The sequence below is a fragment of the Miscanthus floridulus genome, chromosome 8 (genome assembly GCF_019320115.1).
Source record: "Miscanthus floridulus cultivar M001 chromosome 8, ASM1932011v1, whole genome shotgun sequence".
NCBI classification, from domain to species: Eukaryota; Viridiplantae; Streptophyta; class Magnoliopsida; order Poales; family Poaceae; genus Miscanthus; species Miscanthus floridulus.
Genome location: NC_089587.1, coordinates 35,371,764 through 35,398,307, shown reverse-complemented (window position 1 = coordinate 35,398,307; position 26,544 = coordinate 35,371,764). Strand labels below are relative to the sequence as shown.

Below are 26,544 nucleotides of genomic sequence, written 5' to 3'. Positions count from 1 at the left end.
CTATAGAAGAATTTTAGAATAATTGTTTGTTGTCCTACACCAAAACATGTGACAATATAATTGTTCAGAAATATCCACTACCTAGAGTTCTGTTGATGGGCAGACAGATGCAGATGAGACTGAAGACAGGCGTTTCTTCACAGAAGCTATAAACAAGTCTGTTCATGATGCTATATCGAACCATAATGAAATTTTCTTGAACACATTCCATAAGACCATCAAAGAGGTGTTTCATGGGTTTCTAGTTGATCAGGTTGGACCGGCTTATTACAACATTCTACATCCATCGACTCAAGAGACTAATCAAACCAGTACCAGCCATCAAGAAGCAGCACCAGCTGGTGATGATGATGTCCAGGCAGTTTAGAGTTCATCTGAACAAGCTCAAGGGGTTACTATAAATCAGATACAGTATAATCCTAGATCATCAGTGTAGCATGTGCAACAGCTGGCGGGGCAAGGTTAGAACTGGGTGATTAATTTTGGCAATCAGGCCACATACCATCATCGGCTCAAAAAATAGCACCATCAATTCAAAGGATCCGTTGAGATATAGATCCTAATGTCTATAACCAGAGACTTCAAGCAGCAAACCAGCAAATGACCCAGTAGATAGAGATTCCACAGGGGTATCATTATGGCATAGATTATAACACCCTTCATATGATTCTAAATCCAGGGTATCAGGGCACATGGGATTTCAATCCATAGATGGGCCAGCAAGTGCAAAGAAATCCAAATTCACATGTTGACATGTTGTTGCTGAAGGTGACTGAGATGATGAAGAATCAGTTCTGTCTAAAGCCAAAAGGGATGACCTTCTATGGGGGTATGGCCCCCAAGACATGGGCCGCACCATCGGAGGTGGCCCAGCCCACAAGATTAAAGCGTGCATGGCGCTGCTCGGCGTGCACCGCAAGACATTGTATAGTACCAAATAGGATACTTACCTTGTAACCCTACCTCCTCTAGAGTATATAAGGAGAGGTAGGGGTCCCCTAGCGGATAGGCTACATCAAGCTACTTGGTCATCCAGATCAATACAATACACCAAAGACACAGGACATAGGGTATTACGTTGATCAGATGGTCCGAACCTGTCTAAATCGCTGTCTCTGTGCCTTGTGTCACCATCTGGTTCCTGATTACGTGCATCCCCATCGACAAATCTACCATCGCAGGATACCCCTCGGTGGACTGCCAAGCATATTCTATCGACAGTTGGCCCGCTAGGTAGGGGTGTGCGCTTGATCCATGGTGAGCCAGATGAACCTCAAATCAACAACACGTTCTCGTTGTCAATCTTGTGGAGATCCATGTCGGTCCATGATGATGATTCATCGCTGCTACACCAGCCCCTACGACAGCAGATCCTATCTCGAAACCACCTCCAAGGTCGTCTTCACCAACAACTCACTGCCCACCAGGTGTTCACCGTCAATGCCAACCAGATAGCACTATACGCCACCGACCAGACGCTCCGTCCAAAGCTAAGTCACGCTTTAATATTTTCCTAAATATTCTCCAATCTCCGTATATCGCCATAATGTTTCTCCGAACTATTTTCTCCATATTTGCTCTCCAAATGATTTTTCAAACCCTTGAACAATCTTGTTGATGCTCGGACGCCTCCAGAGATGGCCCTGTCTCCGGCTCCTCTCTACACATGCTACGGGCTCCGTGCTCTGCGTTATGGGTGGTCGGTAGCGGCTCCTTAGCGACGCCTGTTCCTCCTACACATGCACGGGCTCTGCGCTCGACGTTATGGTTAATGGGCTAGTTAGGGCTGGAGACTCAGCTACACACTAACTATTCAGGCGGTTTATATTAAACATAAATATATCTTCACGCCAACTGATCGCCGAACTACATATGCCGTTTCATCACCATTACTGATTTTTCTTCGGAGTTTATTTATTTGTGCATCATGTACTACCTGTTCTACATGTTTATATTGCAGGTTCATCGTCTAGGTGATCGGATCACCTGGTGCTCAGGCTTCTCCACCGATCAACTAGTCAGACCGCTCGGATCATGGACTCCATCGCCGACCAGTTGATCGGACTGTTCATCGGTCGCTTCTACTTAATGCTCACTTCGCCATCGACCAGTTGACCAGACTGTTCGTCGCTCGTGCTTCATCGCCAGCTACGCCGGGGACTCCTCGGCACTCAGTTTCTTCATGCTCGAGGAGTAAGTGGACACACTTCACCGCACGGATGTCGCCAGCTACGCTAGGGACTCCTCGGTGCTCAGAGCTCACCAGCTTCGCCTAGGACTCCTCGGTGCTCGAATATCGCCATCTACACTGGGGACTCCTCAGTGCTCAGTCATCGCCAGCGACACCGAGGACTCCTCGGTGCTCGGACCTCGCCAGCTTCGCTGGGGACTCCTCGGCGCTCGGACATCACCAACTTCACCGGGGACTCCTCGGTGCTCGGACATCGCTGCCTATGCCAGGGACTCCTCGGTGCTCGGACCTCGTCAGCTTTGTCAAGGACTCCTTGGCGCTCGGACATCGCCAGCTTCACTGGGGACTCCTTGGTGCTCAGACGTCGCCAGCTACACCAGGGACTCCTCGCTCCTCGCTCCTCCAGCCCACCTTCGGATGGCCTCTTTGACCAAAAGGCCTGACCAAAGCACTACTTCCAACTTCAACCCCACGTCACCGACCAGAGCACACAGAAAACCCTACTCACTGCTCTTCTTCGACTGGCACAATCAGAGCCAACTGGGACCAACCGACCGGGGACGCCCGCTCAGAAAGGACTAGGGAACGAACAGAGAAAGCAAGGCAAGGCGCATAAGTCAAACCACGATACCGGGACTATACCCTGTACACATGTAGAAATAGTACTCTACAACCTCCCTGACACAAACAGTGTTGTAGGCGCCGACATTTTCCCTACAGTATTGTGGGCGCCATTAACTCCCATATGGTAAGGCTCCCCCACGTGCCTCTGGGCATCAACAGTGTTGTGGGTGCCGATATTTACCATATCGAGTGAACTTGGTAAAACTCCTCGCATGCCTCTAGGAATCAACAGTATAGTAGGTACCGACATCTGCCATACCCAAACAAAATGACAGAACCTCCCACATGCATCCAACATCCAACTGTGTTGTGGGAGCCTACCATCATCCTATACCTGCCGGCATGGGCAATAAGGCTTAGAAGCATATGTACTCTCTCCCTCTCGCTTGTAAGGCCATCCCCTTCATCTATAAAAGGGGATGCGCTCCCTCCCAACAAAAAAGGTTGATTCAAGTGATTTTAGATTCATTAGATTGATCAAGTTCATTAGCTCACAACCATAGAACCGCCAGGTTCGGACCCCAAGCACATGCTTGAACACTTAGCTCATAGCGGAGCTCCTGTCGCTCTCGGCCCTTCCGACTGGAGCCGACCGGACCTCTTGTACCCCCCATCTTTCTCCTTCTTGTTTGTAACCCCACTACAAACTTCGAGCACCTAGGCTTAGGAATAAAGTAATTGACTGACTCAAACTAGACGTAGGGCATGTTGCCTGAACCAGTATAAACCTTGTGTCATTGAGTGCTAGGCCACCTCCGATCACAATGTACGGCAAAACTATAAATATTTACTTGTTGGTCACTTTCTGCACTGATAGTTGGCGCATCCGTGGGGAAGACACTGTACGTACAACACTTTTTGGTCATCGGATGGCCCACTTTTCTACCACCTTCGCCATGGCGGACTCAGGCGATACGACTCGCTTCAGCTCACTGGAGTTTCTTGCACTCCCACCGGTTGGGATGTGGGTTCCACCAGTCTTTGAGCCATCCTATGCCTTCCTCTTTGGAAGCCTAGACTTTGTCGCCAACCAGCTCGACATACTACACCTCCACAAGGAGGCACTTGTTCCGACACCCATCGGAGGGGCGCCCTCCATCGGCTCTAGGACGCACGATGACTTCGACGATGTGGCATCTGCACTTCATTCCAAGCAAACTCTCTGCTCAAACCCCACTGTGAGTAATATGCATACTATAATTTACTGTCTCCTACTGATTATCCAGAGGGACCATATTGACCACAACATGTACACCATACGATCAGTCCCCCTATGGCCTCGCATCCCCCACGGACACATACGCTCAGGGGCTCTAGGGGATGCTGTCGCCTTCCCCCCTCACATCCGAATTGGTGGGAATGGTGAGCTATGCTCCTACCACTTTCCACAAACTCTCGAATGATGAGGGTAAGAGCGACGACTCTAGCATCGGCGATGTGGCGCCTAGCCATCGTCTGTCCTAGGAGTGCGCTATGGCGGACATTCTAGGATAGTTATTGGTCGTTGCAGAGTCTGCACAAACCCACACTCCTCTAGACACGTGTGCGGGGGCCCTTGTGTTTGTGCAAGGGCACGCTAAGGAACTACGACAATGGTGGTAGAACCAACCGCCACCTATGCCAGCAAGCTCGGTGTAGCACATTGCGCCCCATGCGCATAACCCGGTGGGCGACGCCCGGGGTCACGCCCGTCAGGTCCAACAAGACATCATGACTGAGGGGAACAATGTCCCATAGTTCGCTCAGGCTAGCCAGAACATCACTGCCACAGTAATGCTTTTGCGTGGCGTTCCCGTGCCCGTCGACCCCCAGGAGCAGGTGGTCTTTCGGAATCTCTGGGTTCTAGTAGAAGTCACCACCATTCAATAGGTGGAAAGCTCCGCATCATGACTCCAACACACGCCCTCTCTCCCCACCGAGGGAGCGGGGACGTGCTAGACGGATCACTCCATCCACTCACCACTACAGCCGCCAGGTGTGGCTCTACAGGCAGCAACAATGCCACGGTCTGACCTGGTGCCTGGCCCACACCGACCGCCAGTACAGGAGTGGCCTGGTCCGCACCAGGATGCTCGCAGCGTCTTCAGCAACTGGCATCAGGCCCAGCATGATGATGACATCCATCGGGTGGCGGTGAGAGCAGGCAACATGGATCTCGACCGAACCATCGATGGGAGCAGTGAAACACGCCCTAGGCATGGTCGCCGGTCAGATGACCAGAGCCCTAGCCCTGAGGGCTCGGGACCATAGGCCTTTGACTGGCATATCTAGAGAGCGCTATTCCCACAACGTTTCTGACCACCTACCAACATCACCAAATACACTAGGGAGACAAACCCCAGTATTTGGCTCAAAGATTTCTGGCTCGCCTGCCGAGCCAGAGGGGTGGATGATGACTATGTCATCATTCAATATCTCCCCATATGCGTGGGGGAACATGTTTAGGCATGGCTTGAATTCCTCCTGCATGGCAGCATCCACGACTGGGTGGACTGGATCACAAACTTGGCCGCAACATTCGAGAACCTCCGAAGGTTCAACATCGGGCTGAATCCCAAAAAATGTGTTTTCAGGGTTCCGAAGGGGAAGCTGCTAGGATACATTGTGTCCAAGAGCGGCATCAAGGCCAACCCCAAAAAATCATGGCCATCTCCAACATGGGTCCCATACGCAATGTCAAGGGCGTGCAAGGGCTCACTGACTGTCTGGCTGCCCTAAGTCGGTTCATCTTCTGGCTCGATGAACGGGGGATGCCACTCTACAAGCTCCAAAAAAAGACAGACACTTTCGTCTAGACTAAGGAAGCTCAGTAGGCCCTGGAGAGCCTCAAAGCATCTCTAACGTCAGCCCTAATCCTCATCGCCCCCGAACAGGGAGAACCCCTTCTCCTCTACATCACGGCCAGCAACCATGTGGTAAGCGCCGAGCTGGTCATCGAAAGGGAGGAGCTAGGACATCAACTTAAGGTCCAGTGGCCCATATACTTCATAGGTGAAGTACTCACCGACCCCAAGGTTTGATACCCCTAGGTGCAGAAATTCCTATACGCCGTGCTGATGGTGACCTGGAAGCTCCTGCGCTACTTCACCGACCATGAAGTCATGGTCGTCACTTCATACCCGCTTGGGGACATCATCCGCAACCACGATGCTGTGGGATGGATCTCTATGTGGGCACTCAAACTCATGGGCCATGACATGAGGTACATCCCCCATACCGCCATTAAATCTTAGGCTCTCATGGATTTTGTTGCCGAATGGACAGAGGTGCAGCTACCGACCCCGGACGTCACCCACGAGTACTGGACAATGTATTTCGATGGGTCCGTAATGGCACCCAGCTCGGGGGCTAGAGTGGTTCTAATCTCCCTGGATAGGAGTAGGCTCCGCTATGCCATCTGCCTCCACTTTTTAGCCTCAAACAATGCTACGGAGTACGAGGCCCTCATCAACGGACTACACATCGCCATTGAGCTTGGTGCTATGCGACTCTACGTTCGCGGTGACTCAGAGCTTGTCGTTGATCAGGTCATGAAGGAGTCCTCCTGCAAAAGCCCCCTCATGGCAGCATACTACCAAGAGGTGCACAAGCTTGAGGACAAATTCTAGGGGATTGAGCTGCATCATGTCCCCCCAAAAGGACAACGATGCCACCTATTTTCTTACAAAATTGGCCACCGGGTGGGATCCATCCCCAAGCGGGGTCTTCATCAACGACATCCATGAGCCATCCGCCCGCATCCTAGAAGGTCCAATCCAGACACTCCCCGACGCCCAGCCGACACCTAGGGGCTCTGACCCTGACGCCAAGCCACCGCTTAGGGGCTCCAATCCCAATACCTCCATGACGACATCACTCGTCAACGTCGCCATATTGGCACTCGATCAAACTGACTGACGAGCACCGTTACTCGTGTACCTTCTCAAGGAGGTTCTCCCACCTAAAAGGACTAAAGCCTAATGGATCACTCGATGCACCAAGACCTTCATCGTGCTCAGTGACGAGCTCTACAAACAGAGTCCATCAGGGGTGCTCATGAAGTGCATCCCCACCAACTAGGGGAAGCAGCTCCTCCTCGAGGTCCCTGCCAGGATTTGTGAACACCAAGTGGCCCCAAGGTTGCTAGTCAAGAAAGCCTTTCGCCAAGGTTTTTACTAGCCCACCATGCTATGAGATACAGAGGAGGTCATCCGCAGGTGAAGGATGCCAATTCTACGCTCGGCAAACCCATTTGCCGACATAGGAGCTCCAAACCATCCCCATCACCTAGCCATTCATGGTCTAGGGCCTCAACATGGTGGGACCCCTCAAAAAGGGCCCAGGTAGCTTCACTCACCTATTCATAGCAGTCGATAAGTTCACCAAGTGGATCGAGGCCAAGCCCATCACCAACATCCGCTCGAAAGAGGCAGTCAAATTCTTCTTCGACATCATTTATCGGTTCGGCATTCCTAACTGTATCATCACTGACCATGGGACTAACTTCACCAAAAAGAAGTTCCTAGACTTTAGTTTTGGATATGGCATCAGGATCGACTAGGCCTCAGTTAGACATCCATGAACTAATGGTCAGGTCGAGCGTGCCAAAGGCATGGTCCTCCAAGGACTTAAGTTACACATCTTCGACCGACTCAACAAGTACACCGAGCGAGGGGTTGTAGAGGTCCCAGTGATCCTCTAGAGCCTAAGAACTTCCCCAAACCGATCCATAGGGTTCACACCCTTCTTCCTGGCCTACAGAGCTGAGGCAGTACTACCCTCCGACCTCGACCACAGCGCCCCAAGAGTGAAGGCTTTCGACCATGACCGAGCGGCAAAGGCTCAGCAAGACACAGTCGACCAGCTCGAAGAGGCCCATGAGACAACCGTCATCTGTTCTGCTCACTACCAACAAACCCTACACAGGTACCATGAAAGGAAGATCAGGGGGATGATACTCGAAGTCAGCGATCTCGTACTCTAGAGGGCCCAATCAACAAAGGAAAAACACAAACTCTCTCCACCATGGGAAGGGCCCTATACGGTGACCGAAGTAATCCGATCGGGCACCTACCGACTGGAGGACAACAACAGCAACATTCTCACCAACACTTGGAACATTGAACAGCTACATCGTTTTCCCCTAAATTTGGTCTTACCGCTTTTTAGTCAACACTTGCCCCTGTAAAGCACCCCAGCCCGAACAATTTCAGCCCGGGTCACTCGGGGGCTCCATGAGGGTATAATACTAAATACTACCTCTCTTTTTTGTTTACTGTAATATGCTGAACCTCCTTCTTACCCAAACAAAAGGGTAGTTCCTTCCTTTAATTTGCCTTATATAGCTTTGCTTTAAAATATTCTGACTGATCGCACCCCGCCTTTCCCTATGGTTACAAGTAGCTGAGCCTCGTGGGCCACGCCCTGGGCTCCCAAGGTTGTAGCCTACGGGACGAACAGGCAAGTACAAGAGAGAAAGAATAAAAAACAAAATTATGCTAAGGAAAAAAACAAGGAACAAAAGGGACAAGTTTCCCCGAATGGAGTGACTCCATCACAAAAAATGAAACCGATTGTAGTCATTAAAACACACAAGAACAGAAATGATGGATTCATTGATACAAAAATTGTTCACATGGGGGCTCACCCACAACTATTACATTTTTCTAACTACTTCTAATCCAAATACTACTACGGCCCCTCGACGACATCACCTGACGCCAAAGGAGAAACTACAGCACATGCCACCAGGCATAACCATCGCTCGGTACCATTCCCTTGACTTTGGCAAGCAAAACGGGCACCTCGAAGGACCCGCCCGGTCCTATTCCCTCAACATTGGCAAGCGCAATGGGTACCTCAAGGGCATCGCACCCATAGATGCTCAGTAGAGGAACATGGAGCTCCTGACCTTCTCATGCAGTCGAGGTAGCTCCTAGACAGGGACACCGCTATCAAGGTATGGCCGCCATGGCTAGAAGAGATCTCATCAAATTTTATGAACTGGCCAACCTAAGCAGCTATAGGTGTGGAACCCTCCACTGGCATGATCCTGAGTAACTTCCCCTATGACAAGGCTCGCCTGATGAAAATCCACTAGAGAAAGTCCACACGCGGCTCCATCCCGAAGAAGGCCTCACAGATGAATCCAGCACGCCGTCCCCTTTGGTAGAAAGTACCCCTTCTTAGGCAAAGATGGCCAACACCACCCTAGGCAGCCTCTAGCTCGACATCACACTCTGGATTCACAAAAGGATCTGTAAGTCCTCCCCTCGCCCACCCCCTCTCTCACTTAGGAACCGTCGTGGCATACAGGCACTCTCGGTGAGGTGGAAGAAGGAGGAGAGACAATAGTTGGAGAACAGGCAAAGGACTATGATGGAGAGCCCTCTCCCTCCCCCTATTTAAGGAAGAAACACGACAGATGAAGAGGGGCAAAAGATGAAAGCAAAAAACTCTCTCCCTTCCCCCATTCAATGTAGACGGGAAACAATGGGATACACCTAGACCGATGGGACGCACGCTGACCGATGGAACGATGCCTGGTCAGACAGAACATTGCCTGGTGAGACAAGACGTGGCCTAGGTACGGCCCACCACTATCTCATGATTGGGTGTGAAAACCGAAGCATCACCACATGTAGGCAGCTCTCCGCATCCTCAGGTGGGACATGGAAAAACCCAAAACAGGATCTCCACTAGGAGATACCATTGGGCTTCCTAAGTCGATCGAACGGATTAGAAAAACACACTGAGAGATAGGTAGGGAGCGAAGGGACGCCCCATATAGGCCATGCCAACTCTGTCATGAACGACGAGCAAGGGTCCTGGTTGGACATTTTTGACTGGAGCTCTCCAAATGCCGTCACTCGAGTCATCAAGGTAACACTACCGACCCCCTCTATTTCTTTATAAATCATTTCATACATCCATACACACATTCATTCCATATGCCCATGCCCCCTAGATGATTCGGGGCCCGAACCACTCGGGGGCTCAGGAATTAAGCATCGCACATGCAGTGAAATGCATCACAACACTCTGTGTTGCATCATGAAGTGGCAGTTTCTTCATTCGACATGAGCAACAATAGAGCCAGGGGAGAAAAACACAGATGAGCCCCATGTGGCCCTTGCCCAGTCTAGCAGATAGGGTTATCTCAACCTTCTTGTTCGATCCTAATCCTTTGCCAAGCCCATAGAATCTCCATCGAGGGGAGGCCATTAGGCCACCCGGGTTCGTCTCTAGAATGACCTAGGCATCTGGTGGGTTACAGGTAAAGGAGCAGTGGAATGTCACAAGAGGGCTATGCCGACCCCGTCATGAATGACGGACCCGGATTCCACTCGATCATACCCGTTAGTGAACTCACCGAGCGCGTCACTCGAGCCTGAGCGATCAGGACAAGCAACAATACTCAGCCCCTTTGGTTATGAGAAATCGAGGATGGGGTAACACACACAACTGAAACCGACCCCTACTAAGGCCCAATGGGGCTCAAGGACTTAAGACACCAAACGCCTAGGTCCGTGACCCCGAACTCGCCCCATCCGGCTACACTTCGACTATGCTCCAAAAACTACCTGGGTCTGCAACCCCAAACTCGCCCCATCCTGCTACGCTTCGACTGCGCTCTAAAAACTACCTAGGTCTGCGACCCCGAACTCGCCCCATCCGGCTACACTTCAACTGCACACCAAAAAACACCTAGGTCTGCGACCCCGAAGTCGCCCCATCGGGATCCACGACTCTGAATCAACCAATCCCATGGCGCACACCGATGCCAGGATCAGCGAGCTCCGTATCGACTAATCCCTAAACTAACTAAACTCACTACCTTGGGTACGCAGGCTGCACCAAGGCCAGGATCCACGACTCTGATTCGCTCGATCCCACGACGCGCACCGATGCCAGGCCCCACGAGCTCTACCTCGCCCGATCCCAAAACAAAAAAATGCCTCAGCTGCGCAACGACGCCTTGGTTGACAATTCTGTCTCGAATAAAAAACACACACGCATGCCCACTAATAAAAACCCCTAGACGATTCTGCCCGAATCGCCCGGGGGCTCAGGGGCTACACCCGCGGGTATGCTCATGCGCACCCACTGACAAAACAAAAAACCTCCCCCGCTGCCAACATGAAACCCCCTAGGACGATTTTGCCTGAATCGCCTGAGGGCTCGGGGAATACACCCATGGGTGCGCTCACGCGCACCTGCCATCAACAGTATAGCAGGTACCGACATCTGCCATACCCAAACAAAACGACAGAACCTCCCACATGCATCCAACATCCAATAGTGTTGTGGGCGCCTACCATCATCTTGTACCCACCGGCATGGGCAACATGGCTTAGAAGCATACATACTCTCTCCCTCTCACTTGTAAGGCCATCCCCTTAGTCTATAAAAGGGGATGCGCTCTCTCCCAACAAAAAAGGTCGATTCAAGTGATTTCAGATTCATTAGATCGATCAAGATCATTAGCTCACAACCACAGAACTGCTAGCTTCGGACCCCAAGCACACGCTTGAACACTTAGCTCATTGCAGAGCTCCTTTTGCTCTCGGCCCTTTCGACCAGAGCCAACCGAACCTCTTGTACCCCCCATCTTTCTCCTTCTCATTTGTAACCCTACTGCAAACTTCGAGCACCTAGGCTAAGGAATAAAGTCACTGACTGACTCAAACTAGACATCGGGCACGTTGCCTAAACTAGTATAAACCCTATGTCATTGAGTACTAGGCCACCTCCGATCACAACGTACGGCAAAACTACAAATATTTACTTGTTGGTCACTTTCTGCACTAACAATGTTGGTGGACGGAGGTGCTTCTGTCAATCTCATGCCTTACACCACTTTTCATAAACTTGGCAAGGGACCAGGAGATCTGATTAAGACTAACATGATGCTTAAGGACTTTGGGGGTAATACGTCTAAGACCCGGCGGCAATGAACGTCGAACTAACAATCAGGAATAAGACTCTGCTCACCACATTCTTCATCATCGATGGAAAAGGGTCATACAATCTGCTCCTTGGTCATGATTGGATTCATGCAAACTATTGTGTACCATCAACCATGCATCAGTGTTTGATTCAATGGCATGGAGATGATGTCCGCGCTGATGAGTCTATAAGTATCACAATAGCCAATCTAGTCTTTTGGGAACTAGGAGACTTCTAATGCTTTTCTAGTAAGTTATGAGAAGGAGGCTTCATTAAAATAAGCAATGAAAGCCAACAACCGATTCAAGTAATTGTCTCTGAGAGTTCATTTTCGTAAAAAGTCACGGCTTCACGTCGGCCATTGGATTAAGGAAGAATAAGCTTTAGTCCTGGAAATAGGCTTAGGCCGACATATGTGAACGCTAAGTCGAATCATAAGTGCAATTCAGAGTTGATAGATCTATTAAAGGAAGTTTTGTTTAATGAGATGCTTGGCCTGGATTGATCGATTGTTTATCCTTTGGTCTGAAAAGTACTGGTGCAACCTATCAATAGCGATCAACAAAAAATATTTAAAGGGATGTTATCCTAGCATTTGATCAACACTTGATAGCCGATTCGTTTGGTCATCGGCTCTAATAGCCGGTACCAGAAGGTATCGCCTCTAGTTCAAAAAACAAAGATCTTCAAATATATAAAAGCCGATACGATATGTATCGCCTCTTGAGCAAAAACAAAAACAAAGACATTCATGGTACATATAGGGGCATTGCATTGAGAAACATTCAAGGAAGAACAGAAGGTTTCATTCATTAGTTTGCCCTAAGTACAGACTAATCAAAGACCTTGTTCACCACATCCTGAGCAAATGTGATGTCCACGATGGCCTCAGCCACAACGACAAACTCCTCAAGCAAATCCTCATGCTCCTCGGGGCCATCACCCATCGAGAAGCCAGTCTTCATGGCATGGAGCTCATACCCAATTTGGACTTGTGCCATGGTCAACGCCATCGACGCGCCATGACGAACACTGTGGAGGGCGATTTCCTGAACGTGGGCTAGAATGTCTTGGAGGCAAGTGTTGATGAGGGGACCCCGAGCATTGACGGCGTCTGCAGCCACGTTCGCTGCCAGTTGGAGGGACTCCAACTGCATTGTTAGGGCTAACAATCACAGAAAACAGAAAAACTATCAAGATAAAGGCAGTGGGAATCAGAATAGAAGCATTCATGGAGCTCATCTTACCCACCATCACTGTGTCAGACTTTGCCAGCCACGCCCGAATGGCACTGGTCTCCTCGGCCGCATGAAGGGCCGCTTGGAAGACCTCGAGATGGATCTCGAGCTGGCCATTTTTCTAAGTCGCCTCGGAATAGCGATCCTGGGCTGTCCTCCACTCTCGGAAGAAGCACCGGGCATTGTCGCCATTGTATGAGTCAGAAGAATTCAACGACAAGGCCGGCGCGGAAGATGCAGCGGTAGAGGGCTCGTCAGCCCTGGGAAGAGGACAGAGACTATCACTCAAAACAAATCTATAGACAAATCAGAATAGTTCGTCATCACAACCAAAAGATGTCGATATCACCTCATGCGTTGGAGGCACTGATTCACCAGCATGTTCTCCTCTAGAACCTCCTCCGCCGTGCGCTTGTCATGGTTCTCCTCGCCGGCCATGAAGTCGATCAGATCTATAGGAAGGGAGGAAGGCCGCTATAGGGTTTTGCGAGGGCAGAGAAGTGCAACAGAACAGGAGTGGTTGCAAGTGCAGATGTGTTCGAGGCTGAAGTCCTCGGCTAGTATTTGAAGCCACGGAGCGAAGAGGTTGACGCCTTGGGACATGCAAAAGGCAACCGCAATTAATAGGAGGTGAAGCATCACCTCACTAATACCGAAGAGAATACAACGCTGGGTGACTAAGGATAGAAGATCGAAGGGTTCTCTTAATAAAGGCCGTGTTTTCAGACCTACATGGGATTAAGATCGAGAGTCTAGAATCAACTATTTTCAAATCAGCTCTTTAGCCGAAACAAAGGAAACACAGTGAGACAGCAGAAAGTATGGTTGTCATTGGTTCTACACAAGGCATGTGTTGATACACGAATTACAAATCTAGAACATCCTAGATCATTGTCAACACTTCTAGCCGAATAGCATCAACTTCTAGGATCTGTTGTTTGTCTTTTTCGGTTGATCTAGGAATGCTCTCGAGGCTACTTCAGATGGCTCTGCCTTCCCTGACTTTGGGCAGCAAATCCTGTTTCTTTTGTTGAATGACATCAGGTATTTAAGCCAGGGTGGACTTATGACGATCAATGGCAGCCTTCATGTTTTCTAGCTCCTTCTCAAGTTCTGCACGCCTAGCTTCTAGTTGAGAAAATTTTGGGTCAATACTGAGGAAGGAGTTCTTTAAGTAATCAATCAACTGTGTCAGCTCTTTAGCCTCTTGCCTATTGGAGTTCCCCTTGGCCAACAAAGTTTTACGATCAAACAGATTCCTCTAAGCCTGTTTCACCCTCAGGACCTGATCTTCAAAAATGGATAGAGGGGATAAAACTCTAGAGAGAGCCAAAGATGGATTACCCTTAATGACCTAGAAGGCTCTATGCGTTGAATCAATGTCTTGGACCAATTTGGCTATATTCTTCTCAAACATTGGCAGAACATCTCTTAGCTAATTTTTGGTCTCTTCTGACAAAACTTCCTTGGAAGAAGTAGATGACGATCTGATTTCATCCTCATCAAGATACTCCTCAAGATTGAAAGAGTAACTCAGGGCTAGAAGATTGAGTGCCTGTGTATAAGGAAATCTTGATTAGAATGTTTAAATTAATTTATAACAAATAGATGGCAAACATGATACAATACCTTCTCTGTAGTAGCCTCTATCTAAAAAGAAGAGACAGCTGATGGTGCACCAATAGCAACTGGTTGAATCGGCTCTGAGCCTTGAACATTGGCATCTGTAGTATTAAGGAAATTTTTACTTCATAATTATTGCAAAAGAATAAAGGGACATATAACTTCCTTACCATCAGTTGTGTGCCGAGCTGGAGAATCAACAGTCTGAGTGTCGATGGCAACAGGATCACCTTCGATGTTGATAGGATCATTAAGTGGACAGTCAGGCTCCTGCTCTTGCATTGGTGTTTCCTCAAGAAGTATCTAGCATGGTAAGAAGCCAGGTGAAGGATGGAAACCGAGTAGATAAAAAAGTTAAAGAAAATGCTCTGACAAGCATCAAGGATAAAACTCACATTTTCTGCTGTTATGGAAGCATCGATTATTTCAACCGAAATTGGCTTCTTTTGAGGATCAGCTGATGGGGGTTCAGTTGGTGCTATGTCAAACGCTTGGGATAGCAGTCCCGCACCTAGAGTAGGTTGGGACGCAATGCTCGATAACTGTGAAGGAACAGGGTCAGCAATTGCATATCATTGTGGGAAGGAAATGAATTGTTTACCTGAGCAGCTGACGGTCTTGCTCTGTGGAGCCTCTTCCCAGTAGTGATTTTCTAGGTTGTCCCTTGAGCCACCTTGTGCTTTGAAGAATGATATGTTACAATAGTGGAAGCAGCAGGAGTTTTCATCAATTTCTTCAGTGAAGGCATAGCCGATCCCATTCTTGAAACTGGGCATGGTGGCCGGTAATCTATAGGACGCCCCTTCCTATCCAAGCTCGGAGGATCAAATTTAGCATCCTAAAAAAGGTCGATTAGAACAGTTGGCAGAGGAATTCATCAAGCAATTTTCTTGAAAAGAAATGGCAAGTTACCTCTCTGTCAAAAACAAATTCCGCATCTAGAGCTATACGCAAAGGGTGAACCAACCCACAGAAAAGATGAGAGTGCCATTCTTGCCACCAGGAGTCAAAGAGAGTAGAAGAGAAGCTGACTCTAACCTAGTCCTGCAAGTAGAGGGAAGGAAGATCTGACCCCAGCTGGAAAACTCTAGAGACTTCCAGTACATCACTAATATCCTCTCTTGGCCTCAGTATATCCTTGAAGAAAAGTTGTGGGGGCAATTGGCCAAAACCCAACTAACGAGCTACAAAAGAGGGGTTGTAGAATTCATAGGTTGGAAGGTTTCCTGGGAGGAAGGAACCTATGGTCATTTTGCCACAACCATGATGAAATTTAGCTGGAAGGATGCAGGGCTTGATAAAGGAATTGAAGATTGTAGCCACCGTCTCATCCAAGCAGCCTGATTCAAATCAAAATTTGAATAGGAAGATCAACCCATTGTCTTCATCCTTGTCGTATGGCAGCCAAGTTAGGATGTCTGCATCAAACCCTCTATAAAACTTTTTGAAGAGATGGTCAATGTCAATATCGATTGTTATGGCCGAAGCAGCCTCACCATAGCTTGTACACTGATGGGTTCTTCCTTCTTCACCTCTATATTCTGCGTTAAAGTTGGAGGAAGGGAAACTTAGGTTTTTGAGATCAAGCCTTATAATCTTGTGCATGTACATGTTAAGCCACAGTTGTATCAACCACCAGGGGCCACTGATAGCATGCACTGGTTCATTCTTCAGTAATTGGGCAGCTACCTGGTACATCAGATGATAAGCAGCTCCTAATAGATACTTTTTGAGAGGGATGTCCTTGCCTACTACTAGATGCTCAGCTATGAGTTTATGATTGTAAGTTAGGCCACAAGATGACCCACAGAAGATGAATCTCTCAAGCCACATATTCAGAAAGACTACATATTCCCTTTCACTAACATTTGATTCATCTCCAATATGGTTCAGAATGTAACTGGCCCATCCTGTGCAGTCTGATATCTTGGCTAGTTTCTTGGATCTGGCACTCAGGTATTCATAAGGCTGCATTGATCTAGTAATTCTAAGGCCGATCAACATATAAACATCAGCCAGAGTGATTGTCATTGGACCGTGACCAAATACAAAGGCATTGAGGGCATTGGACTAGAAATAAGATGCAGAAATCAAGAGTGAATCATTCCTCTCCATCCTAGACAATGAGAGTGTCAAGCTTTGATTCAAATCATAAAGCTCCTAGTCTCCACCCTTTTTCGCAGACACCCTACGGAACCAATTCTTCCATCCCTTAGGCATTTTGGGCCAATTTCTGAACGGAGTTTTGGTATTCCAAGAGGATAAATCCACTACAGACTGTTTGGAGGGGATTTGGTTGGTTTCTTGATGGATGAAATTAGATGGATTAGGATCTCCCATAGGCCCGAGAAAATAAACATTTGAAGCAACAACTGATGGAATCAAGATTTTGTTCCTTATTTCCTAGAAATCGGATGAAATAAATTTAAGGAAAAAGGGAATATAGGGCAGCGATCGGTATGTGGAGAATAGGAGACTTGGAAGGCATACCTTAGGGATGTGGTCGCTGGTCGCTGGTCGCCATTAAAGCTGAAGTAGACTTGAATCTATTGAAGAACGCTTGAATAACGACTTGATAAGATAGAGGATTTGCTAGGGTTTGAAGCCTTGGTGATGACGGCGTTGGATATTAAGATTTGCTCAAGGAAAAGGGGAAAAGCAAACGGGCCGAGTGAGTTGGAAGAGGTACTGTTGGGATATTATATAAAACTCAGGCCGGGAAGTCATAAATCGTGCATATATCTCGTAATAGAACGGTTGCGGTGTGGTAAACAGATAAATAGAAATTTTGGAATAAAATCACTTTTATCCCAAAATTGGGGGGCATGTGTTTACACCAAAATTTTGGAGAAGAACGGGGGAATTTGAAGGCTTCCAAGATTGTGCCAATCAAGGAATCGATTGCATAAGGATCGATATCAGCTGATTCAAATACGACTCTGGAATTGGATCTCTTTGGATGACGTCAGCAAATAGCAATGATGAGCTACGGTTGGCGCCAGGAAACTACATATTGGACTCAGCAAAAAGGGAAAGATTAGGGTCCAAGTTGTCTTAAATTAGGAATGTTTTCTTCTATGCCAAAGATTGTAATGAGTCGTGCTCGAGTAGGATTCATGTTTAGGCTCCGGGTATAAATATTGGGCCCCGGCTATTGTAAGAGGACACACAATCAATCAAATACAAGTTACTTACTTTTTTCGGCTCCGGTCACCCCTTAGGAGTAGGAGTAGAGTAGGTCTCGGTAAGTTCTTCAGCGAGTAAGGCTACATCGGTTCGGCCAACCTCTGGCTTATCTGTAAGTACCGTCATGGCTTATACTTCTATTCATATGGCTGCATCGATCTGGTCGACCTCCACTGCTACTCTGGTATAAGCTAGTTATCGATTCTTATTTAGTTCAAGTACGACTGCATCGATCCGATCGACCTCCACTGCTTGAACTAGATTAAGGTCAAGTTATCAGCTCTATCTAAGGGTGGCGTCCTTCGGATAGATTCATTAAGTTACCGATATTGGTTATTGCTTTTATTATTTATTTAATTACAGCAATATCACTTCGTCCGATTGGGATTGATCTAGATCGGCTTATATCCTGTTTAACCCATCGTTTATTAATCTAAACTGATCTAATCTGCATCTTAAATGATGAGTTATGTTTTATCGACTGTTTTATGTCAATCTTGATCATGCATAGTGTGCGGTTAAGGCATGTCTGGTCTTGAATAGATCTAGTGGCTAACAAAAACAGTTCCATGGCTCGTTATCACGGCCTATGTGATTCTACCTCACACCCCACTGTTAGCACTGTGGTGTGGGGATCGTTACTTGGTAGATCTGTTCCTGATAGGGCATGCCCTTAACTGTGCGCTATGCCTGAATCGACTGTTTTAGCCGATATCGAGTGCTTTCACATATGCAGTTCACGTCACGAGACTGTTGAAGTAAAGATAGATTGAAAGATGTGTTAGCCCCATGATCTTATTATTGTATTACGGCCCGCATGATTCTACCTCATGCCCTAATGATATTAGTAATAAGTTACGGTCATCGAGTTTATCACTGTTTCTACGGCCTGCATGATTCTGCCTCATGCCCCACTAGTCATAACGATAGATGAGATCTAATATGAGCCTAGGTAATCCAAGGATTACCACAAGACACAACGAAAAGCAAAAATAGCAAGAAAAGGCAGGGGCGACCCCTTGGCCACAACACCCAATGATAGACTGGACCTGAGAAAAATAAATAGATCGATGCAACAGTTCCCTATAGAGAAGGCAACATGTGGTGGCTAAGCACCCACCAAAGGAGACGACAAGAGCAACCACAAACACTGGTAGCAAAGTATCCACCGGAGGGGAGCTCCACAAAACCTATGGTGGCCAAGCATCTGCCACAGGGACACGATCTTGGCGGCAATGTATCCCGTCAAGACCAAATCGACGATTGCAGCAAAGTATCCGCCAGGGAAGACCGGTAGCAAGGTATCCACCGAAGGAGAGCCCGCAAAACTCATAGCGACGAAGCATTTGCCATAGGGATGTGTGATCCTGACAGCAAAGCATCCCCAGGAACAAAGCGACGCTAGTAGGAAAGTATCTGCAAGGGGAGGAAACCAGTGACAACCAAGTATCCGCCACAAAAACAACAACGGCGGCAAAGCATCCACCAGGACGATCCAAACGATGATACCGTAGGATGAACTGTTAGACAAACAATAAGCACATGCACAAGCCCACTAGGTAGCTCCAACATGGACTGACGATGCGGCAAGGAATGGACATCGACAATCACCATGAACAACGACAAAATGTCAAAGACCAAGGCGCGAGGCCAGAGCAGTGGTCCTAAAGCGACACCTCCAGGCAGGAGCATGATGCCGAGGGAGCCAATGTCGCCAGCACCAGCCGGAGGCCCAACAGAGCTTTTGCCCAGGAACCATCACTGCAAAGAGGCCTATAGCCTAAGCCACCTTTAGCCGTAGATCCATAGTCTAGCACCGAGAAGAGGTTCTTCGACAACGTCTCCAAGGAGAAGCTTGACATCCGAGGGCGCCGTCACTGCCAGCATCGGCAGCAAGTCGGGCAAAGCTTTTGTCAACATCACAACCAAGCTAGGTGAACTGACCTCCATGCCCAGCAAGGGCCGCCGCACCAGAGTCCGCCATGGCACCGCAATGGCAGGTGGGAAGCGAAGCACACCTAGATCTGGCATGGGGATGCCTGAGATAGTCCACACTGCCCTGTGCCCAACCAGCATAGATCCGACAGGAAGAAGGGGATCCGCACACCGGGTCACCGCCATCAGCCACATGCTGGGGAAGGGAGGGGCTCGCATGGCCCTACATGGTTTAGGACACATCCGCCACAACCCACGATAGCTGCAAGGCCAGCCATCGCCGAGCCGCACACCAGAGGCCAATGACGGAGACTGAAAAAATTATAGGTGGGGTGGAAATGAACCAAAAAAAGGCACCGTATTCACAACGCATTGCATTCACATACTACAATCACACAAATCATGGCAAAATCGCTGCTATCACACAATTATGGAGAAAAGTAGATGAGAAACACAAGATGTTACCTCAAATTTAAAGAATAAACTAGTAGTTCATCAATTGATCCATACATTGCAAAATACAAATAACTAAGAATGGGTGAACCTATAGATTGAATGAATATCAATTAGCGTCTTAGCGAGTAACAATAAAATGAAGGTAGCCCTCAAACAATAGTGGGCATTATGAGAATATACTTACTAGTGGTGAGAACGTTTTACCCCATTGCCAGACGCCAAATCCTACTCGGCTGCTCCTTGACGGGCGCACTTGGTGACCTGGGCACTTGCCAGCGGGCGGCTGGGCTTCGGGCAGTGGCTGGCCGCCGGCTGCTAGCACATGGGGGCGGCCGGCAGATGGGGTAGCGCCGTGGTGCAGGCGCGCAGCGGCAGGCGGTGGCTGGTGGCCTAGCGGAGCGGTGGCGAGCGGCAGAATTGCAGCGGATGCGCTCGAGCTTGATGCGGCCAAGGAGTCACGCCCAGATGTGGGATAGGCTCAATTGGGGGGATTGGGGAACCAAACTGGGCCCTTACTAGGCTAAACTAAACTGACAAAGAAGGCCCAGTGTCCCAGCAGCAACCATGGACTTATGTCGCTCAACCCTCGTTCGTCGCCATGGCACTCTGCTCGGCAACTCGCAACCTCGGCAGCCGGAGATTGGGAAGAAGAGGGGGTCCGGGTGTCTGAGGTGACGCTGCCGATAGCTGGGGTAGCCGCCGCACAACACCCCTACGGCAGCTCCGTCACTGCCAGAGGTGCATGTGACCCTGCACGGCTGAGGCCACGTCTGCCGCAGCTCGCACCAGCCGCAGGGCTGGCCATAGCCGAGCCTCCCACCAGAGGTGGTCGCATGGCAACGCATAGGCCGCATCCGCCGCCACCCGCAAAGCCAACGAACCTGCCGTCGACGAGCCGCAAATCCATGCCGACGGGCCCACCACGACACAGATCGCCCAAGGGCCGGATCCAGGAGCTCGTCGCACACTGGCAACCTGAGAGCATCTCCAAGAGCCTTTCTAAATCTCACTCTCTGAATCATTATTTAGAGAGTCATTTGCATAAAAATCGCTTTCTATATCTTTTCAGTCATCAACAGTTTTTCTATATCTCATGCGCACTCTAGAGAGCCATTCTCGTCTACTATTTTTGGCTAGCGAAAAATCCAGAATTGAAGATGGTTATGTTTGGATGATCATTTAGAAAAGCTGTTGGAGGTTACTTTTTCACCAAAATTTCTATTCCTAGCAATTAGGGAAAATATGGAGATGCTCTTGAAGATGCTCTGAGCCAGGAATCCAAGCTGGCCAATCTGCCATGGAGCAGGGACACGAGGGAGAGGAAGGGGAGAAAGAGGTCGCGGTCGGACACCTTTTTAGTGCCGCAGTGGCCCGTCGCCTGGAGGACGGCGGCGGCGGTCAGGCTGCGCCAGGGGCTTTTACGGCAGCGGCGACGTCGCCCCGAGTCGCCTCTTCACCGAAATTTTGAATTGTACTCGTTTTCGCATATATAATTTAATTTGTTATTTGGTATTTAGATTTAGACCGGGTTAGAGTTTCATACAGAAGCATGGAATTTTCTGGAACGATGGTGACTGATCCCAAAGCTCACCCAGCTTCCACTTGTGTGGTGAACGTTCAAACCTACGCTCGTGAGTCGTGACCAAGTGTTATCTTGTTCTAGAAAGTAAGCAGATCGGAAGCCAGTAACACAGGGCTTATCCCGAATCCCACCATAGATGTTCCCTCGCTTTCACTACCAAGAAAACTAATTAACAAGTCTACTGTTTCTCCGGGAAGGCTCCACGGAGATATAAGTCGCGCTGCCTGCCATGGCGAACCGCACGCCGCGCCGGCAGTTCCACCTGAAAAACAGAGACATGAAGCAGTCCGTCATTCTGTACCCCAGCGCCGGCACCGGCCATGTCATCCCGATGGCGGAGCTCGCCAAGGTGTTCATCAACCACGGTTTCGACGTCACCATGGTGATTGTCCCTGTGTTCGCCAGCCAGTTTAAGCGGATCGCCGCGGCCAATCCGTCCATCTCTTTCCATGTCCTCCCACCGGTCGTCCGACCACCTGACGACGTCGCCGGCTCCGGCTCCGGCAAGCACCCGTTACTCTTCATGCTGAAGACGCTGCGACGGTACAACGAGAAGCTGGAGAGCTTCCTCTGCTCCATCCCGCGGCAGCACTTGCACTCGCTGGTCATCGACATGTTCTGCGCCGACGCCATCGACGTCGCCGCGAGGCTGGGTGTCCCCGTCTACACGTTTGCCCCGTCCAGCGCGTCAGCTCTGGCCGTGTTAACCCAGATCTCCGCGCTTCTGGCCAGTCGCCAGACGGGTCTGAAGGAGCTCGGGGACACGCCCCTCGACTTCCTCGGCGTTCCGCCCATGCCGGCGTCTCACCTGATCGCTGAGCTGGTGGAACACCCGGAGCAAGAGCTGAGCAGTACCATGGCGAGCATCCTTCGGCGCTGCATGGACAGTGGGGGAGTTCTGGTGAACACTTTTCAGTCACTGGAAATCCGGGCGTTGCAGGCGCTCAGTGATCCCCAGTGTGTCCCGGGCAAGGTGCTGCCTCCGATCTACTGCGTCGGGCCTTTAGTCGGCAATAGCGCACGGGATCCTCGTGCAGGAGGTGATGAGAAGCATGAGTGCCTCAGATGGTTGGACGCTCAGCCGGAGCGCAGCGTTGTGTTCCTCTGCTTTGGGAGCATGGGCGCGTTCTCGCAGGAGCAGCTCAAGGAGATTGCCACTGGGCTGGACAAGTCCGGGCACCGATTCCTTTGGGTCGTGCGCAGGCCGGCAAGCAGTATCTATGACCCCAAGAGGTTCCTGGGGCAACAACCTAAGCTGGACCTCGATGCTGTCCTACCAGAGGGATTCTTGGAAAGGACAAGGGGCCGAGGTCTTGTGGTCAGGTCGTGGGCACCGCAGGTAGCGGTTCTCCAGCACCCTGCGACTGGTTCGTTCGTGACCCACTGTGGGTGGAACTCGATGTTGGAGGGCGTCATGGCTGGGGTGCCAATGTTGTGTTGGCCGTTGTACGCGGAGCAGAAGATGAACAAGGTATTCATGACCCAGGATATGGGTGTTGGGGTGGAGATGGAGGGGTACCAAACGGGTTTTGTAAAGGCCGACGTCGTAGAGGCGAAGGTACGGCTGGTGATGGAGTCTGAGGAGGGGAGGCAGCTCAGGGTCCGAGTGGCGGCACGCACGAAAGAAGCAGCGGCAGCAATGGAGGCCGGTGGCTCGTCACACGCAGCTTTTGTCCAATTCTTGGCGGATGTGAGGAGTCGTAGACGGAAGGTTTGCAGGCTATGAAATTATAGCAGCTTCTGTGCCTTTGTTAGATTTAATAATTATATTATATACTCTATCGTGACTGTCGCATGTCATCTTTTCATGGTTTCTTCGGCCACCGTTTTTTATAGGCAAATTTTGCATAGGGATATCAGACTCATTAATTCAGAAATTTTGTCCGTACCCTTATAAAAACGTGTATATCACCTATAAGACATTATACCGATTATTTTATTAATTTGTCATCGTGTTGTTGGGGCTCACTAACAACAACTTAGCCGGCAAGCTCCCAATCGGGGACCTCGGGACGTTGGAGCTTGTTGACTTGGGCAAACAAGCTCGCCTGCGCGACCCCACAAGCCGGCCCATTGGACTTTGGGGGGACCCGCCTCGGCCAACTAAATGTTTCGTTGAACAAGCTCGTTGGCGCACTACTGACCGAGTTGGCCGCCATCGTTCCCATGAATGCGACGGTGGACCTACCACGGAACAACTTCACTAGTGGCGGCATAGGAGGGCAACCCGAACATACTCTGCAGGCCGCCACTAAAGCAAGCGTGTTCGATCTCGTTGTGGTTAGAAATTTAGGCATTTTTATTATTAGTTTAATTCAGAAAAGTAACATTAGCAGGTTCGTGATGATATATATGAGCATGTGTATATCTCTAATGAATACTATAGCATACAGTGATAACATACACATGAATACAGTAGCAGTGAGTACAATAATCACAGAGATTATAGTGTACCCAGCGGAGGGTCCCATGCCGAGGACATCGGATGCTCCATTCGCACTGGTCGATATAGTGCGTTACTTGAAGTCGCGGACCACAGTCGGCGCAGGACGATGTTCGCAGTGTAATCTCACGAACGGATCACCCGGAAGAAGACGCCGCCTTGATGTTCCGCAGGCAATCACTAGGAAGAAGATGTACGAGGACGAGCAGTCGCGGATCGCTCCCCAAAAACCTAATCGCCGCTCACCCGGTGCAGGGTTCTCAGGCGGACAAGGGTTCCGGAGGCACCTGCTCTCCCGCTACTCCGTGCGCGCAGAGGTACGGGACGGGGAAACCAGAACGCTACGGAGATGTGGTTCTCTCGGGAGTGGTTACGGAAGAACTTGATCTGGACTGACGGAGAGAAGAGAGGCAGCGGAGAATCCCAGGAGACGGAGACGGAGAGACGAAGCGGAAGAGACAGTAACCACCGCAATCAGTTCGCCTCCACCATCAAGGGGAGTAACTCCCGTTGTTATGTGGATTAAGTGGCAAAAGACTAGCCACGCCCGCCCGCTCGCCGCGCCACGGCCACGGCCTGGTCCGGCGGCGGCGCGCGCGCGTTTGGCACGCCTTTGTCCTTTTCTCAGCTTCTCAATTTAGATGAATTATTTTCAACCATATAAGCTGAGTCAACGTTCAGTCAAAACCCTGTATGGTATTAAACTTATACAACGCTTAATGTTACACACCATAGAGTTTTATTTGATTCATTAAATATTACATGGGCCAAGCCCATATTATATCCAACAATCCCCACCAAACTCTAGGGTTTGTAACAAAATAGTCTCAGAACCATATTTCTTTTATATACCAGTGTTTCGATGAAGACTGTTAAGTTGAACATCCATCTAGGACAATAGTTTCATTCAGTCACAACTGAACAATGGACTAAGCCTTGAATTGACAGTTTTGTGTGAGGTGAATGTCATTAAAGTCATTAGCTGATACTGGGCAGCAAAAGACATCCCCTCTATTTGAAGCATATAAGTCATACTTCAGTGCCTTTCATGAGTGTTTAGAGATCACCCAAATCTCATAGACTGTGACCAGCAGTCTGACTCATATAGGTGTGTTCCTCAAAAGATATTCTGTAGGACAACATCTTTGCTTTGACAAGCCACTTGGAACACATTAAGGCAAAAGTCAGCCTGCCTTACAGAAAGGAAAGATATGCATCAGAAATGAGTCTTACTAAGGATCTTTCCTCATAATTTACTACTAGCTTGTTTCACCATTCTACTTCACGGGATCTCCGATCACATAGAACAGGTCGTCACTATGGTAAATTTCAAGTGGGTCTCAAACCCATCTCTCTCGATGCACTTTCTATCACATTGCGCGATATACCCTTAGTGAACTGATCTGCCAGATTATTAGACATGCGGACATAGTCCAACGCTATTATTCCGGAGTTTCTTAATTTTCTGACAGATTTTAGTCGTCTCTTAACATGCCTTGTGGACTTCATGTTATCCTTGGAACTGTTAACCTTTGTAATCACAGTCTGGTTATCACAGTTCTTAGAAATAGTCGGTATGGGTTTTTCAACAACCGATAAATCTATAAGGAGATCATGAAGCTACTCAGCCTTAGATCTAGCAGTGTCTAATGCTATGAGTTCTACTTCCATTATAGACTTCGTTAAGATAGTCTACTTGCAAGACTTCTAGGAAACAGCGCCATCTCCAAGCGAAAACACATATCCACTTGTGGTATAAAGCTCATTAGCATTAGAAATCCAGTTGGCATCACAATAGCCTTCCAGCACTTTTGGATGTCCGGTATAGCGAATACCGTAGCTCATGGTGCCTTTCAGATAGCGCATCACTCTCTCAAGAGCACGTCAGTGATCATCTCCTGAATTTAACACAAACCGGCTCAGCTTGCACACAGTAAATGAGATGTTAGGCCTTGTTGCACTAGCAAGATACATGAGTGAGCCAATGATCTAGGAATATCTCAACTGATCCCTTGCTATTCTTCGATTTTTCCTCAATAGCACGCTAGGGTCATAAGGTGTAGGAGCAGGTGCACAGTCACTGAACCCAAAGCGATTCAGTACATTCTCCACATAGTGGGTTTGTAATAGAGTTACCCCACCATTACCTTCTCTTAGAAGCTTGATATTAAGAATAACATCAGCCTCTCCCAAATCTTTCATCTCAAAATTTTTAGATAGAAATTCCTTCACCTCCTCGATCACTTTGAGGTTGGATCCAAAGATCAGTATGTCATCAACATATAAGCACAAAATGACTCCTTCACCCCCATCATATCGATAGTACACACATTTGTCA

At 49.0% G+C, this 26,544-nt stretch overlaps 1 protein-coding gene across 1 annotated transcript; it reads left to right on the top strand.

Moving 5' to 3' along the window:
- The first annotated feature begins 21,907 nt into the window (after positions 1-21,907).
- On the top strand, positions 21,908-23,671 carry LOC136471588 (anthocyanidin 5,3-O-glucosyltransferase-like). Its single transcript, XM_066469332.1, has one exon. It carries the CDS (start codon positions 21,993-21,995, stop codon positions 23,487-23,489), a length of 1,497 nt encoding a protein of 498 aa, XP_066325429.1. The 5' UTR covers positions 21,908-21,992; the 3' UTR covers positions 23,490-23,671.
- Positions 23,672-26,544: the final 2,873 nt, after the last annotated feature.

Excerpts from the sequence above, each read along its gene's own strand:
- LOC136471588 (XM_066469332.1), top strand. The coding sequence starts at position 21,993 with ATGGCGAACCGCACGCCGCGCCGGCAGTTCCACCTGAAAAACAGAGAC.